The sequence below is a fragment of the Tasmannia lanceolata genome, unplaced genomic scaffold (assembly GCF_043159265.1).
Source record: "Tasmannia lanceolata isolate RefF3 unplaced genomic scaffold, GAP_Taslan_0.1 ptg000005l, whole genome shotgun sequence".
NCBI lineage: Eukaryota > Viridiplantae > Streptophyta > Magnoliopsida > Canellales > Winteraceae > Tasmannia > Tasmannia lanceolata.
This window is the reverse complement of record NW_027518682.1, coordinates 20,746,434-20,765,133: the sequence shown is the minus strand read 5'-3', so window position 1 is coordinate 20,765,133 and position 18,700 is coordinate 20,746,434. Positions and strand designations below refer to the sequence as shown.

Here is an 18,700-nt window from a genome sequence, read left to right as displayed (position 1 = left end):
CGAAATTTCCAAAAATTTGGGACATTTTGACGATTTCGGTTTCAGTGTTGATGGAAATCCGAAATTTAAAGCCATGCTCCCAAGTCCCAACTACGATTTTGAGGAAATCCAAGATTCTGACAGCTGCGCATCCAAACGGCCCCTTAATTCTTAAAATCAAGGCAGCGGATCTCAACTTCAGGGCATGTTCATTTAGTAACCCTAAAAAAAATTTGGTTTCTGGCAAAATGGTTTTGTTGTTGCAGAAACGAGAAAAGCACTAAAATTCCCGAAAAAATTATTCGGTAAACAGGGCCCCGCAGTTTTCTGGTGTATTTTGGTCAATGACTTGTCTTTTAATAAATAAAGTTTCAAGTGTTTTAATAACATTCCATGTAGAGTTCTACTAAGGTGTCCTCGCAACCAATTATTCTACATGGCAGCAGAAAGAAAGAGAAGAAAGCAATAGCAAAATTGGGAGCTGAAAACATGAATATAATAAGAAGCTGATGGCATATGAAATATCCACATTTTACAATTTTTTCCGATGCCTTTCTAAATGAACGACCATCATTCCCTTCCTGGAGGAAAGTCAAGCCTCATTTTAATCGGCTTCTCATAGAAAAATGAACATATACATAAAACAAAGAATCAGAGCGACACATCAAAATCTCGAGCCGACAAACTCCTCTCCCAATATACACTTTGTACACTGCAGTGGTGATTGGTTCCATTTTCAGCCATTCAGCTTTGCTAAGAACTGGCTGAGATTGTATTCTTCTGTGTACTGTGACTGGTCCCAGAGCTCATCCAGACCACTTAGAATGGCTTTCAGCCCCTTCCCCTTAACCTTCAATTTCTGATCTTCATCATGGTTGCCATCAGAACTCTTTAAAAGGGGAGCACCCTGGTAACATTTCAGAGAATGGGTGAGATTTAAGTGCTTACTCTCTTTTTTTTCTAAATCTTTTTGGAGGGAATGGACTTCAATTGAACTTTGTGTGACATGCATATGATTAATTTTTTGTTCACAAAGATATAGATTCTTTCATCCGCTTCTTTAAATAGTGTTAAAAGTGTAAAAGAAGAAACAACGCCATCTGCAATGGCTTAGGGCGTGTTCGGCAAGGCTTCTCATTCTCACCTAAAGAGACGGGTGGAATCGGGTTGATGAGAATTTATAGAAACGACTTTTTGTCGCTTCATAGAATCCCAGCTTTAAGTCTCGCAAAGTGCTAAAATATTGGAAATGGGCTTTACGGGTCAGATATACCGAACGAGATTTTTTCGATTCTCAACACTATTCATTCTTATCACCTAAAAAAGTGCCGGAATCCATTATCTAAATGGTTGGCGAACATGCCCTTAAGCTTTTGGAGTAATTAGTTGTTTAACATAGTATCAGTCTCAGAGCAAAGGTCTCCTAGATATTAAAAATCCACATGTAATGGCCAACCCAAAAGAGGGGCCACACGTGAGGGGGAGTGTTAAAAGTATAAAAGATAAAATAACGCCATCTCCAACGGCTTAAGCATTTGGAGTAATTGGTTGTTTAAAAAATACAAATTGGAAATGATGCTTCAGTTTTATAAGAAAAGTAAAATGCTAAGTGAATAACATAGCTTTTGTAGTGTATAGTTAAAATGAAAGCCTAAGGGGTGTAGTTAAATACCTTTTTATTGGTCCGTGTGGAAGTGAATAGATCAAGCAACTGATCAGTATTCATGGTTTTCAGACTAGCATTATCGGCATTTATAACAGCATTCGCGATGGACACCTTAAACTTTTGGAGGCTCATAACTTTCTCTTCCAAGGTTCCACGCATGATGAGACGATGGACATTTACAACTTTGCGCTGACCCAACCTGTGGGCTCTGTCCATTGCCTGCATGCAGTATAAACAAAATCAGCTATAGCAAAATGATGTGCATTTTGGAAACAGTGCAGTTCAAAACTTTAAGAACCCAACAGTGCAGTTTCTTCACAAGCTACTATGAATAAACTCAAAACCATAGACGATTAATCTACAATGGAAGCTGTACAACAAGAGGCAGTCTAGAAACAGAACCATGAAGCGATACAATTTGCCGGTCCAACTTATTGTTGAAAACCATAGACCCACGATTGCCCACTTAGGGATACCATACAACATTGGTGGATCCCCACCATTTCCGCGATAGGAACTTAGGACCGCATGAATTAGTCTGCCAGGAAATGACATCTGCAATGCGCTGCATTTGAATCTATAAAAAGGTGACTCTGCAACATGACATCTACAATGTGGTGTATTTGAATCCATAAAAAGAAAAACCCTTCAACACATTGACATGGTGGTGATTTTTGCGGCCTTTTGCTATATATGTTGTACGCTGGTGGGACGCCTGGTTCCCATGGTCGTATTCTGGGTACAGCTATAAATAAAATTGCTATCTTTCAAGAAAAAAAATCCAGGTCAGGATACCATTTCATGATAATTTGGAAAAGGAAACACAAGGAGACCATTTCATGAAAATTTGTCATAGGAAACAAAAGGAGACAATTTCATGAAAATTTGTGGGTCACTAGTTAACTCGAAAAGTGAAACATTTCATGATAATTTACCGGACTGTATTTCAATGACAAATTGGGAAATGCATCCCCACATCTATCTTCTCCCAATTATCTTCCATGAATGAAATTTGAGAAATAACAAAAAGTGGTTTCCTATTCAGACCCATTACAAGCAGTCCGTTGAACATCAGATTTTCTGTGATGAAAATACAAATGCATCACTCAGTTACCATGAATTTTGATTTAAGAATAACGAAATATGTAGTGGACAAGAACAATAATTTTTTTAAGAAAAACTCACCAGATCTGCAGCTGGGAAAAGATGTATCACAATTGTTAGATGATAGAGGGATTCATAGCTGCAAACTCAGGAAAAAAAAAACGAATAAAGGACAGGGAAGACTCCCGATACAATTGTCAGAAATGATTATGGTCGGCGTTTTTAGGCCCTGTTCGTTTAAGATTATGATAAGAGATTGTGAGTGTCAAACTGATTAAGAAAGTGAAAGGTGATTGCATCATGCAAGAAGAAAAAGGGAAACTAGGAATGCAGCAGAGATCTATTCATATTCACAAATTATGAACCCCTAAAACAACACAACAAATAACTCAAACAACATGATACCCATATATAGCAACAAAGACAAAGATACTAGTTACCTGGTGATCTCTCATTGGATTCCAGTCATGCTCCATGAAAATAAGTGTGTCGGCCGATGTCAGATTCAGACCAAGCCCACCGACTGCATATTGCAGATAGCTACGTGAACTTTGGAATTAATAAATCCGTTATAACTAACCATTTCAAAAAAAAATAAAAAATTCTGTTATAGCTATAATCAAACCCTACCATGTGTTGTGAGCAGGAGCACATCAATAGTAGGGTCAGAATTGAAAGCTTTCACAATTTCAAAACGTTTTTCTGGTTCAACAGACCCATCCAGCCGCAAGTATGTGATGCTGCTTTAAATAAAGAGTTCATTAGTATATATAACAGGAGGATGTGATGAGTAGTAGTAGAAATTGCTCCACGTAACCATCGATAGTCAATTACAGACTGAACAGCTAGTAGATAAGTATGACAATTCTCAAACTCAGCTAAACATCAGGTATGTCAACAATATCTCCGATATTTTCCAAATATCGCGTTTTTAACGCGACATTTTGATAAAACAACAAAATCCCAAACTAATTCCGAGACTTTAAAAATATAGCGATATTTTAATTTTAAAATTTTTATCATAAAATATCTCGATAATATCATGAAATTATCCCGATATTTTAATGATATTTTTATTTTATATTTTTTTCTTAAGTTTGATATTTTTAAAATAATTTTATTTTTACTGTGTTTTTCCAATATAAAAACCCAAAAAAAAAAAAATTAAATATATCCCGAGATTTCCCCTTGCCGAGAAATGCTCGCAAACAACATTTGTGACATAGAACATCAGCAAAATGCAGGAAACTGAGATTATCATTCCATGCAGATCACGCAAAGTATTATCAGCCGAATACCTAACATCAAATATTAAAAATTGGAAGTGCCAATACCTCAAGTATTATTTCCTCACAAAAAATGAAAAAATCATATTAAGTGAAATAATACTTGCACGAAAAAGAAAGGAAAGATCATATTAAGTGAAATAATACTTGCACGAAAAAGAAAGGAAAGATCATATTAAGTGAAATTATACTTGCTTGGAAAAGATTTCCACTGTCAGATTTATTAACCACAACCCACTCAATAATAGCAGATGGTTATATGACATAAGCAATCCCCCACAAGTGATCAAATAGGAGAACAGTTTAAGAATAGGTTACTAAAGATGTTGAAGAATATCAGTTGCCTGATTACATGTATACTAACAAATAAAAGAGAACAATTTAAGACGGAAGGAAAAAAAAAAGTCTGGGTGGATCGTAAAACTCTTGTAAATTTATTTTATTTGCATTAAAAACTAGTAAAAAGGGCGGCCTAGGGCATGAGGCTCCCGCCATTGTGGGGTCTGGGGGAGGGCTAGATGTACGCAGCCTTACCCCGGCATTGCAGAGAGGCTGTTTCCGTGACTCGAACCCGTGACCACCAGGTCACAATGGAGCAACCTTACCGTTGCGCAAAGGCTCGCCCTCTGCAATGCATTCAAAACTAGTACAAAAATAAAAATACAAAGAACAATATAATCAACTACACAAACTACATATGAGAATAATCAGTAACTGTAACCATCTAAAATTGAAATTTGACCATGCATTCAGAATTCGGATATTACATCTAAAATTGAAACTTGACAATGCAATCAGAAGTCCGATATTCTTGGAATTATATAGTATGGAAGAGCAGTAAAAGAGGTTAAGAGCATGTATGTCCGCAAAAAACAATGAGCCAGTGATGATGAAATCTGGAACTGAAAGACATTAATATATTGAGTTTACATAAAAGAATTCGGTGGCTATGACTCACCTCTTCATATGAGTTTGGAACAAATCTCTTTCAATTATGTCTAGAAAGGACTGCACAATCATAAAAAGGAGCTTACAAGCAAAAACATACTGGGAACCATAAAAGAACTACAACCAAACAGGAATGAGAAAAGTTTTACTTTGTGTTGCGCAAAGATCAGAACTCGGTGTTGCCCAACTCCTGCAACACCCTCGGAACTTGATGCATCCAACCCTATTCCACACTCTTCCAATATTTCTTGAAGAGCAACCAATTTGGGGGAGTGATGAAGTTCATGAAGTTCTGATAAAATGCTAGAACTACAAGGGATGAGTTCTGACAGAATGCACATAAGGGAATCTGGAGGCTTTTCGCCAAGGACAAGTAATGGATGACTACAAAGCTTCAGCAAGTACTGCAGTGCCTGTAATTAACAGCTATGATAAGTGCATCAAATAAAATAAGAAAAAGGAAAATTATATTTCGGTAGCCAACAATAGAGGAATGATAAAATGAAGGGTGCCCCTGCAAAAATCATCTTCAAGGGCACCCCTATCGGTTGATTTCTGGAAAGTCAACATGGTTTCCACTTTTTTAGGCACATTCCACTTTTTCCGGCGCCACCATAAATGCACATTGCAGAAATTAACAAATAGGGGCACCCTTGAAGCTTATTTTTGCAAGGGTGCCCTTCATTCTATCATTCCTCCTAACAATAATACCTGAATCATTCAAAAGAATCCAACAATAATACCTGAAACACATGTGTAGATGCTTTTGGTGAAGGATTAGTTTCTTCTGATGCATTTGTTGTCTCAATTACCATAGATGAGATATTTTTACTTGCATTTGAACCAGAGAATTGCTCATAAAGTTTTAATTGGACAGGACTGAGATTACAGTATCTGTCCTGAATAATTTTCTCTGGGAGATCAGACAAAACTTCATCTTTTGTTCTACGGAGGAGGAATGGCATGACCTGTTAGGAAAAAAGTACTAGAACTGAAATGGGCACAACAATGATTGTTTATGGCATAGTAACCAAATAAAAATTACTAGAAAAAGTGTACCTGCTTGTGCAGTGCTTCCATAGCAAGAGCCCCTGCTTCAGCATCCTTGGCAGAACATTTTGAATCTCTAGCTGCGACTAATGGTTTACCATACGCAGTGTGGAACTATAGAAGTCATCATATAATCAGCTATTTAGTGGGAATATGAGTGTAAAATACAAAGTTAGAGCTCAACTTATTGCTATCAGTATCTTACAAACAACATGAGTATGTCAAATAAACATGAAAAAACTAAATGAGTACCCAGTCTATGTTAACCAGATCCTACAAACTAAAGTACCTTTAAGCTTTGTTTGGTTGTCGAACTTTCAACAAAATAGAGAGAGAACGTAGGCATTTTTTCATCAAACTAGCTTTGATTGGCAAGGTTTCAGGCGGTTTTGGTATGTGTTTCGGTTGTGATAGAAATGGAAACATGTTAATTAACAAGAAAATTTAGGTGGAAATCTTGTAAAATTTCGAAAAACATATGCAAATGCAGGCATTTAAGAGGAACCTTCAAGAAGTACTAGAACAGGCACATGTGCACTCAAAAACCATGACGTAAGCAAAAAACTATACATAATGGTTTAACATCATCAAAAAAATGGTTTAAAAACATTGAATACCTAGTGACATTTATTGTCACATGTCTGGTAACCTAGTGACATTTATTGTCACATGTCTGGTAATTCAAGTAAAAACCACATTTCACATTTAAGTCATATAAATACTTATACATAATACATACACCACATTTCACATGCAATTCATATAAAAATAATTATGTAACATATATATAGTATACCTCTAATACTTTTATGATTTTAGTTTCAATATGCGTTTCGATTTCAATTGCATTTTGATAATTACACCCTTTTCTTCCTCTCGAATATCTCTTTCCAACGATCCCATCATCACTCAATATCATTTTCTTCTTCCACTGATCCCATCATCACCCGACATCGTCTTCATCACTTCCCTCTTCCCCTTACTCTTCATCGTTGAAATCATTGCTGATGGGAGGAGCAAAAGAGGCGTTTTGAAAAGGATGTTAAAGATGGTGAGAAAAAAGTGGTCTTATGAAAATTTGCATGGCATAGGGTCGAGGGGTGATGGGTGTGCTTTCCCCTTGATGGTTACGGTGGTAGAGGGTTGGATTCAGAAGGTTGAAGTTGAATAGAAGTAATCGAGACGAAACTTTGGAGATTTTCAGGGTTTTGGATTCGGAAAAGAAGTGAGAGATGAAGACAAGGGTAAATTTTTTAAACGAAATGATTGTCGGGGTGGTGATAGGGCTTGTGCAGGTCGGTGGGGAGGCCAGGGGGCGTCGATGTTGCATTGCGGGTACATCCAACGTTGGCGAGAACCACTACCAGAGTATCTGTGGGTTGTTGATGTCTCTCTTCTTCACCATCTTCCTCTCTTCCTCTTTTGATGTTGTCCTTGGAATGGAAGGTTTTGAACTGAGGGGGTTCAAAGATAGGAGCAGCATTGGGCTTCTTGTGGGCAGAAGAATTTTGATTTTGGAGGAAATGGGGTAGATGGAGATGTTCTATTGATTTGCTATTTATGGTGACTTGGGAAGGTTTTCAAAATAGGTGACCCACCAAAATTTGGAAGCTCTTCCCCTCAAAGAAAGGACTACTAAATTGTGATGGCAACCAAGAGATGAAGACAGAACATGCTAATGAATCTGATATGATCTACGCTATTGTCACACGAGAATTCCTTTAGTATTCCAACGAACCAAGGAAACGAAAGATGGCAGGCTTGCTAATAAAGGTTGGGGTCCGCATCATGTGCCAATGGAGAGACAAGGAGACAACGGTTAGAACAATCCATGGAGAGAGAGAGAGAGAGAGAGAGAGAGAGAGAGAGAGAGAGAGAGAGAGAGAGAGAGAGAGAGAGAGAGAGAGAGAGAGAGAGAGAGAGCACTCATCTAAGTTTCGATAATCAAATCCATTTTGATAATGATGAGAAAAAAAACCCCAACTTCATAATGACGCCAAACAAACCCAACTTTTACACCACTTCACTTCAATTCCACTGAAATTCTTTCTCACACAACGTCACATATACTTCACTCTCCGCTGCAATGAGACAACCAAACTAAGTCTTATTCTTTAGAATGAATCTACTTCAAAAAATTTTTTTTGAATCAGTGCCCTTATATATGGATCATATGGCTCATCAACCCAAGGTTTTAAATTTCAGTTTTGGTTTCTGTCATCATGGAAACGGAAACATTTCGGTTTCAGTGGAGATATTGTAAAATCAAGTAAATGCATAGCAACATATGCAAATGATGAAAGTTTTTAATCTTGAAAAAATGTGCAAATGAAGAAACTTAAAGATGAAATTTTGGGAAATGCTAGAATAAGCACAAATTGATACATAGAAACCATCACATAAGCAACAAAACAATCCATAATGGCTTACTCACATCGAACGCCTAGCACCTAGCGACATGCGTTGTGGCGGATGTCTAGAACAGTAAAGCCAATAAAGAAGTACAACTTCAAGAAGTATAAAAAAAAGGAAGTATAAGAAAGTACAATGATGGTCTCCCCCTAGGACCCCACCTCTATGTCAAATCCACAGAGTTTCGATGTATTATTAGTCCCAAGCCGATCTGACATCCTATGCATAAGATATGGCTACTTTGCTGTGCAGTTGAATGATGTTGCCTACCAAATATCATTCTCTGCATTAATGAATTGAAATGAACTGCAAATAGTAACATCTACCTATTTTTTGGTCATTACGACTACTTCGGTCAAATTTCGGGAATTTCGGTCAAATTTATGGAATTACGATAGAATTTCAAGAATTTCAGTCAAAATTTCAGGGAAATAATGACGTTAAAGGAAGTCATGTAAGTAACATTTTGGAGGGGATGAAAATGGAAACATTTCGGGGAAATATAAAACCGTGCATAAAACATCTAAAATTTACCATAGATTTCATAATAAGATGTGAGGCAATAAAGAGGGGGAATATAATCCATGTGAAATCTAAAATCAATTCATGAACCACAAAAGATCATAACAAAGAGGTATATATTCACAAAATCCAAAATGGCCAAAATGGTCCTACTAAAGGGTCTAAACCAGTTCTAACAACAGGGACATTCACTGCCCAAGTCTTCGTATAACCTTTTTCTAATATCAAAATCAATTTCAGGGATGTTTATATCGGCACAATTCAGGACAGTTCCTCTATGAGGAAACTCTTACAATTTCCCTTGCCACCCCATCGTATAACCTGGTAGGCATTAACGATTCCCTGCTTCGATCTCTAATATGCATTATTAGGTACACTCAAGGACAATCAATTTACTCATATCCTTTCCTCTGATCAGCGAGAGATGTGCTATTCTCCTCATAATCCCATCTTGTCATTACCGTTGTCTTTGCTTGTGAGCGTCGACAAAAATCCCTAAGAGGCTTGATTCATCCTTGAGGCTGTTGGCACCTTTCAATGTATTCATTAATGAGCTCTTGGGAGTCAATGCTGGCCCCAATCTCAGCTCCCCAAAACATGGACGAATTAACATTATATAATAGACACGAATTTCTAGGTCGGCAACCATTGCCTTGCTCATAAAAAAAAAACCATTGCCTTTAGATTAATTTTTTCATTGAGATATTCCATTGGAATGCATAGAAGACTAAATAGATTTGATTACAAACGAGCAACAAGGGATCTAATTGCAACATATAGACCAGATGGTGTTCCTATTTAATAAACAAAATTGGAATTTATTGCCTAGAATTGTATGAAATCAATTTGGGATGCGGCCAAAGTACCAATTCTCATCTCTAGGGGTTGTTATGGTAGAGTTGGATTCTCTAGATCTTTAATGGTAGGGGTTGGTTATTGCAAAACATAACCATTCAACCTCTATTCAGCTCACTAATCACTTTATTGTTTTATGACGGATGCTGATGCCCCTTGCAATTAGGGGGATAAAGAAATCTTGCGGAATAACCTTGGTGGACTGAAATCTTATTTTGGATGCCCCCGGCATGTGTCAAGAGACATTAATTCAATCAATGTAATTGTTGGAGGATAAGTCACATGTTACATTTTTTACTCCAACGGTCCAACCACATCTAGGTTTTCAGAAGTCATCCATGACCTGAATTCAATGACTCTACTCCCTTATGGGGAGTTCACATGATTTAATGGTTGACCGATTCCTCCTCATAGGTGATTAAATGATGGAAATCACAGAATTTCTAGAGATGGCCAAGAATCTGGCTTTTTGCAAACACAAGCTCTTAAATTTGTTCTTCATCAATAGAGCAAAGAAAATTTTAGAAACCTTGATCTTAGAAAGGACCAAATCGAAAAGGAGATGGTCTCTATGGACAAGAACCTCGAGTATCAGTTTGGGCCAAATCTAATTGCAACTATGGGAAGTCTTAGTTTTAGTTTAAGTGCATGTATGGAATTGATGCTTTAACCAAGAGCATGTGCAGGGGAAAACAGTTCTGACTACACAAGCATATCTTCCTAGGTATCCATATTTGTTTTCTTTGACTTTCATACTTACAGATTTTTGGGGAGGGAGATGAGCAGCATTTATAAATTAGAATGCTATTGTACAAAAAGAAGATAAATTTCCCTTAATACATGTCGTTAACTGCCAACATGTCAACAACGCTGAGTACTTTGAAGTGTGAGCAAGAGTGGGTTTTGCCGCAGGAGCAAGACCTAATGATTATTGAAAAAGTTAAACAAGATGTGACAATATGCAAAATTAAATATCTTTCAAAAAAATATATCCAAAATTACATCATCTCAGTTCGTCATAATGTGAAAAGTTTTTGAAATAATACATTCCAGTGTGAGTTATATAACATGTCATTATTGTAAGAGAGCTTGGTTAATGTGAAGGATTTTTTTAATGGTATGGTTAATATGAAGGTTCTCAGTTAGTTGTAGCGACTAGATCAATATGGTAATCACTCCTCATGAGGTTAGCAATTGAAACAAAACTTGAATGTTACGATAAAAGAGGGACTAAAAGAGGGATTACTGCTTTGGGAAGCGTGAACACCTCCGAAAGGGGTATCCATATACTTCAGACGGTGTTCACAATTTTTAAATTTTAATATACACTGGGTTCCTAGACTATGGTCATTCCTGCAAACAATATTTGATTTCATACAGAGTAAAGGAAAAGAATTCTGACAACACAAGAACGGATTAATTACTTAAGGCATTACCACAGCTGACAACATCAGCATGTTAAATATGGCAAAGCCAACTACAAATGACTCGTATTATTCCACAAGAATGATATTTTTAAAAGCAAAATCAACAAAAAATTAACAGATGAGTACGAGAGAAAACAATAAAGATAATAAGGGACTTAATTATTGCAAATACTATACAAATTTCTGAATATTGTAAAACCACCTGTCTCTCGGTCCCAAGAAACCCTGGCATTAGAAAGTCAAAAAGGGACCAAAGCTCCAAGACATTATTCTGCAAAAGACAGATGTCGATCATTTGTCAGGCCAACAGGAGCTCCAACAGTTGATTGCCAAGGCTAATAATACCCAACCTGTATCAAAAAAAAAAAAAAAAAATCCAACCTGGATCGGTGTTCCACTTAGTATGAGACGATGCTCAGCCTTCAACTGTTTTACAGCACCTGTAATTTTAGACTTTGAGTTCTTGATAATATGTCCCTCATCTAAAATGCAGTAAGTCCAAACAAGCTGCCCAAGATGCTCTATGTCTTTTCGAATGACATCATATGATGTTATGATGACATTGTATTTTTCAAATTGATCCCTAAGTGAAGCACGCTCTTGAACAGAACCAACATACTGGAGAGGAGTCATTGTAGAGGGATCGATATACTTTTCTATTTCATAGGCCCAGTGTCCAACTAGGGTTGATGGGCAGATAATTAGTGATAAATGATCCTTGCCAATATTGGAAGCACGCCTCTCAGCTATGTCAGATGCCACAATGGCTGATGCCTGAAGCGTTTTACCAAGTCCCATATCATCACATAAGATTCCATGAAGCTTGAACCGTTTCAAGAAAGATAACCAGTTTATACCCTCTTGTTGATACCTGGAAGCGCCAAAAAATTTGTAACCTCAGAAGATCAAATAATGTAGCAATACTGTTTCTCTAAATAATTTACACTACGAACATGATGAGAATCAAATAAATGATGGGCAATGCGCTACACACATGATAGGGAATGGGATTAAGCATATCGCTCCAACATTCACAATATTTTATTCTAATTTATATAATTTTAATGAATTACCCTGTATCTTTCTAGTTGCTTTTGTTACAGATATAATTATTAGATGCATGCATTAGCCATGGCCCACCAAAGATTGGTTTGTGTGGGGACCATGGCCCCCCGAAGGGTCCATCCGAGATTTGAGTAGACTTGGGGCATATTTGGCAACCAAAAACTCAACTCAACTCAACTAAGCTTTTGTCCCAAACTAGTTGGGGTCGGCTAATGAATCCTTTAGAAAATTTTCACGAAGAAGGTGGAAGGATCTACCCAGCTCAAATTGACTAAGTCTACTCCTGACACTAGTTGGGTTCGTGTACATGGATCATTTTCTTCCATTCTATCATATTCAAGGTCATGTTCTTTGTTATGTTCCTCGCCCTCAAGTCTTTCCTCACTGTTCCTACCCAAGTTGTTTTCGGTCTGCCCCTACCTCTTTTTACTCCATCAACTTGGCACGAGTCACTTCTTCTCACTAGAGCAACCAAAGGCCAACGTTGGATACGCCCAAACCATCTTAAGCGGTGCTCTCTCATCTTCTCCTCAATTGGTACCACCCCCACCTTTTTATGGATGGCATATTTGGAAACCATGAAAGAAAATTTCATGGCATATTTGATCAGCTGCTGTAACAGAGGGATGGGAGAGAAAAAGATATTTAATGGGTGCTGAGGAGCAGAGCATGGAATGTGGTTGGAAAACAGGGAAAACAAAAATCATATTATAAACAAAGAATTTATTTTTTCTTTGTTTGCCAACCCCATAACATGTACTTGTTACTCACTACCCTCTCAAATCTAAGAAATGATGTGGGAGAGGTAATATGGGCCTTTGCCGGCCCCATAAGTGTTACGGACTAAAACGAAGCTGAGGTCCAGGCGGTGCATCAAGGTTTTAAATTGCTTGATAGGAATACCCTAGACAAGTGATTGTTGAAGGAGACTCTCAGAATGTAATTCGTTGGCTTCAAGGTCTCCATCCTTGTCCTTTGAGATTTGCCTTGGACGAAATCCAAGACTGGGTGGGTAATTCTCTTATTACCTTCCAGCATGTGCGTCGTTCCGTTAACAGCGTGGCAGATTTGCTCGCTACTGAAAGGGTTGAAAAGGAAGAATTGGAGCTTTTTGATTTTTTGGCCCCCTTGAATCTGAGTTTTTGCTTCCGTATTCTATTTTTTCTTTTTCCTTTTCTTCTTTGTATTTGACCATCTCGGTCTTTCTTTAATGAATCCAGCATCCATTCAAGGTTAAATTCTTTTAGTACATTGCAATTAAAGTGTGGAGTGTGGACAATAAAGGGGTATTGTTTTTTTAAATTGGATTTCAAGTGAGGGGAGTTTCCTATGGAGACAAGTCGTGGGGCTTAAATTGTGGAAGAACCCATAAAATTTATCAATTTGGACTTTTATTCTATGAGAGAGAGAGAGAGAGAGAGAGAGAGAGAGAGAGAGTTTCCCTCTTGGTTGTCTCCTCCAAAATGTGGATTTGGAGTAGAGATTGGCTTGATATAGACTATTCTACTTCAAGCAACTGTATTTCATAGGATTACTTGTTGTTCATATGAATTGCTTACGTAAGCATAGATATGTCATTGGGTAGTTGTGGGATTGTTCATGCTATATTAGTCTTGTTGTTAGATTTTTCAATCTGACCTTTTGGATGTCATATTGGTCTGATTTACTGTATAAAACATTCCAGAGACCGGATCATTATTTTAATACCAATCATAAAATTGGATGAACATTCCAGCATTTGGGTACCTTTGCTATGTCTGATGGCTTTGTTACCTGGATAAGATGTATAGACATGAATGTTGCTATACTGTTCTCCTAGATCTAATGAATCGATTGACAACCAAGCAAAGTTGGGCAAACAGGGAATTGATTGTAAACTAGACATAGAAAAAGTGCATGACCGCGTGGAATGGAGCGGCCTTGATTATTTAATTGGGAGAAAGGGAATTGGTATTAAGTGGAGATCATGGATCATAAATGTGTTTCATCTGCATGGTTTTCAGTTCTCATAAATGGTTCCCCTCAAGGCTTCTTCAAATCATCAAGAGGATTCAGGCAGGGAGACCCGTTGTCCCCCTTCTTATTTGTGATAGTGGCGAAAGCTTGAGTAGGCTATTAGATAAAGGAATAGGGAAGAGGCTGATCAAAGGCTTTGAAGTTGGGTCCAGAAACCTAGAACTCTCCCATTTACAGTTCGCCGATGACACACTAGTATTCAGCTCCGCTGATATTCTAAAGGTTGTGAACCTCGAAGCCATTTTGCGATGCTATTAAGTAATCACAGGTCAAAGATCAAATTTTCACAAGTCAAAGGTATTCGGCATTAATAGGGACTCATAATCAATAAAAGGCCCAGCAAGAATCCTGGGATGCTTGGTGGATCTACATCCTTCCACTTGGGGTTACCCCTTGGAGCGGGTAGGCCAAAAAAGCAATGGTGGGAACCGATTGTTGAGAGGGTAGAAAGAAGGCTCGACACTTGGAAAAGAAATCTAGTCTCTAGAGGGGGCAGATTAACTCTGATTAAAGCAGTGTTAGCCAATATTCCTATCTATCAGCTCTCAATGGTTAAATGCCCTGTGAGCATTGCAATCAAGCGTCCGGAGGAGATCCATACGGGGAGGGTCTGATGAGAAGAAAGGTATCCCACTGCTAAAGTGGAAAAAAGTCTGCAAACCTAAAAAGGCGGGAGGCCTAGGCATTCGAAGGATAAAGGAAACCAACCAAGCACTTTTAGGCAAATGGCTATGGAGATTTGGGGAGGAGGTGTCATAGTTGTGGGCCAAAGTGATTGAAAGCAAGTATGGTGCAACACCATGAGGATGGGAATCAGAGGATAGATTCAGAAAGAAGGGATCCACGTTGCGGCGAGATGTCATGAAATTTAAGGCTAAAATTGCAGAAGGAATAAGATTTAGAGTATATGCAGGGGATCGTATCAGATTCAGGTGTGAGCCTCGACCTTTGTTAGAATTGTTCCCAGATTTGTATGCAGTTACAATGGTGAGAGATGTGTTGGTCAAGGACTGTTTTACTCGCAGAGAGAACGGGGTGATCTGGACTCCAATGTTTAGAAGGATTTTTTTTCCCAGAGAGCTTGAGTGGATAGATTGCTGGCAACTTTGGAAAGATGTTACATCAAACGCTTTGGGAAAGATAAAAGAACCTGGATTTGAAACTCGAAGGAGATGTGGGGGGGGGGGGGGATTTCTCGGTAAAATCCTTCTATCACCACATAGTCCCATGCTCTGTATCCTCTAAAGTAGCCAAGGTATGGAGCATCCAAGCACCCACAAGGGTTTGTGTATTTGCATGTGCGGCAATCTTAAAAATGATACAGACAATCAACTTCTTGAGGAAGCGAAAAATGCTAATCATCGATCATTGTGCTCTAGGCTTAGAAGCAGGGGAAACGGCGGATCACTTAATGCTATATTGCAAAGTAGCAAGAGAGGTGTGGAGTAGACTCTTATCAAGATTTGGTGTAGCGTGGGTCTTCCCGGCCAAACTAGCGGAATTGCTAGAAATTTGGTAATTGACTCCATGGAAGGGAAAAGAGAAGATCCTATGGAACGTAGCATTTCTTGCTACTATATAGGTACTATGGAAGGAGAGAAATGCACAGGTTTTCAAAGGAGTCTCAAAGAGACCACTCTTCCTATTCAATAAGATGATTCCAATCACGATATCTTGGGTGAGAACCATCCCTAGCTTTGCATTTGTGTTTGCATATGATCTATAGTATGGTTGGAGAGTGATTTGCAATGGAGCTAGGGAAGAGCCCAAAATGGATCAAGTGTGGGAGCCACCTGCCCAAGGACTATTGAAACTTAATTTTGATGGTTCCAGCATCTTAAATCTGGTTCCAGCACGGTATATGGCTCGCACTTCCGCCTCATTTGCATCTGAAATACCTATTGGGGCCGAATAAGCCCAAATGACATTTCCTTGGTCATCTCTTAATACTCCCCCTATTCAGGATGGACCCGGATTTACCATGCTGGAACCATCAAAATTAAGTTTCAATAGTCTTTGGGCGGGTGGCTCCACACTTGATCCATTTTGGGGTCTTCCCTAGCTCCATTGCAAATCACTCTCCAACCATACCATAGATCATATGCAGACACAAATGCAATGCTAGGGATGGTTCTCACCCAAGATATCGTGATTGCAATCATCTTATTGAATAGGAAGAGTGGTCTCTTTGAGACTCATTTGAAAACATGTACGTTTCTCTCCTTCCATAGTACCTATATAGTAGCGATCTTCCCTTTTCTCTTCCATGGTGTCAATTACCAAATTTCTAGTAATTCCGCTAATTTGGCCGGGAAAACCGACGCTACACCAAATCTTGATAACAATCTACTCCATACCTCTCTTGCTACTTTGCAATGTAGCAATAAGTGATCCGTCGTTTCCCCTGCTTCTAAGCTTAGAGCACAATGATCGATAATTAGCATTTTTCGCTTCCTCAAGAAGTTGAATGTCTGTATCATTTCTAAGATTGCCGCACATGCAAATACACAAACCCTTGTGGGTGCTTGGATGCTCCATACCTTGGCTACTTTAAAGGATACAGAGCATGGGACTAAGTGGTGATAGAAGGATTTTAGCGAGAAATCCCCCCCCCCTTCGAGTTTCAATCCAGGTTCTTTTCTCTTCCCCAAAGCGTTGAATCGGAAAAGATGGTGATAGAAGGAGACTCAACGAATGTAATTAGGTGGTTTAATGGAACTCACTCAACTCCTTGGAGATTTGAGACTCCTTTTGATGAAATTTAAGATAATATTGGAGGTTCACAAATAGTTGCTTATCATGTCAAGCGGAGCACGAATGGGGTAGCGGATAAGCTAGCTAAAGATAGGGTATCCAGAGAAAGATTGGAGCGATTTGATTATCTCCCCCTTGATATTTTTCTTTTGTTTCCTTCTTCGATCTTGTATTATCTGTATTGACCATCTCGGTCTCCTTTCTCTATTATTAATACTATCTTCCATTAAAAAAAAAAGGGCATAAAAGTTGTTATGCAATCATGAATTTTAAGTTCATCTGGGAAATATAAAACTAAATAAGATTTGCCACCCGTAAAAACAACAGAAATTGCTGACAGCATTGTGGTATTGATGCAATAATGAATTTTAAGTTCATCTGGGAAATATAAAACTAAAATTAGATTTGCCACCCATAAAAACAACATAAATTGCAAACAGCATTGTGGTATTGATGCTTAAAACATTGAATCCGAATAATCAAGCCAAAAGTGGTGCTATATTCATAAGTACCTTCTCAATGTTACTTTCAACTCAGTGCAAAGCTTGTAATCACCAATATGGGAGTTGTCAAGTAGCTGCTCAAGAAACTGTGCATCTTCTGTATTTCTAGATAAACTTTCACTCAGACCTACCGGTGAAGGGAGGCCCTTTGCTAAAGGAAGAAGAGGTACAAGGGCAGCGAAACTATGTGTTACACTCTGTCTAACAGCATGATCACAATCGCTCATACACCCCAGAAGGGGAACAACTAGCAAAGGGGCATAGGGTACCAGTTCCACTCCCAATCCCTGAACAAGCAAACTTACAAGCATGCCAGCACCTTGTCGGGAATGAACTGAGTTGGAATCGCCTAACATAGGAATGACCTTCTCAATCACAATCCCCATTACACGAGTAGTCATTGACTTGGCCATTGAAGCAATACATCTTGAAGCGGCTATTCTAACAGCAAGATGATGGTGGCCCACACACCCAAAGATGCATGGAAGAAGCGTGAGCAACTTGGGCTGTAAGGTTTCATTAACCATTGGTGCTATAGAACGTACCACCTGTAAAACAACAGAAATACATATTTAAAGTATAAATGATACTAAAGATGATAAGCCATATAGGTAGAGAATTCAAGCCAAAGGTGGGCCGTAGCAGTTGATTCATGGAGAGGTAAATAAAGCTTGATTCAAACCAACTAGTTCATTAATCATAGTTATGTTTCATAACCCTCAAATGTACTTCATAAAGGTGCTTGAATAAACTGCATCATACAATTACTCTGAATACACTTTACAACTATTTAAATAAAACAATTATTCTACTTCTACTAACTATGACAAGTAAAACATGTAGTGATTCACCAAGATTTAAACTCAGCTTTGAGTTTTATTTACTGAATTACTGCCAATCATCCACTCATCCTTCTTGACTAAGCTTCTGGGGTGCTCACCTACATCAAAACCGTTCCTAATTGGACTAGCAACCCTCCAACCACCCAATAAACCATTACAGGCCACTTCCATTGACAGTAAATTAGCCAGAGCCTTGGTCCTACACCCCACAGTACCTGTGCACCCATCTCCCATGAAACCCGCATCTTCCCTCTCATGTTACTCATGAACC

General features: G+C 38.4%; 1 protein-coding gene across 2 annotated transcripts in view; it reads right to left on the bottom strand.

The window, feature by feature from the left end:
* Positions 1 to 445: 445 nt before the first annotated feature.
* The window catches only part of RGD3 (ROOT GROWTH DEFECTIVE 3), a 73,583-nt gene continuing 55,328 nt past the window's right edge, over positions 446 to 18,700 (bottom strand). For both annotated transcript variants that reach the window (XM_077380219.1, XM_077380220.1), the window contains 11 exons: positions 17,597 to 18,135; positions 11,631 to 12,120; positions 11,452 to 11,520; positions 6,043 to 6,147; positions 5,727 to 5,951; positions 5,133 to 5,396; positions 4,994 to 5,043; positions 3,380 to 3,489; positions 3,190 to 3,272; positions 1,652 to 1,864; positions 446 to 886 (listed from right to left, as the gene is read on the bottom strand). In XM_077380219.1, coding sequence (XP_077236334.1) covers positions 716 to 886; positions 1,652 to 1,864; positions 3,190 to 3,272; positions 3,380 to 3,489; positions 4,994 to 5,043; positions 5,133 to 5,396; positions 5,727 to 5,951; positions 6,043 to 6,147; positions 11,452 to 11,520; positions 11,631 to 12,120; positions 17,597 to 18,135 — 2,319 coding nt within the window. In that variant the 3' untranslated portion in view covers positions 446 to 715. The remainder of the gene's footprint in view (positions 887 to 1,651; positions 1,865 to 3,189; positions 3,273 to 3,379; positions 3,490 to 4,993; positions 5,044 to 5,132; positions 5,397 to 5,726; positions 5,952 to 6,042; positions 6,148 to 11,451; positions 11,521 to 11,630; positions 12,121 to 17,596; positions 18,136 to 18,700) is intronic.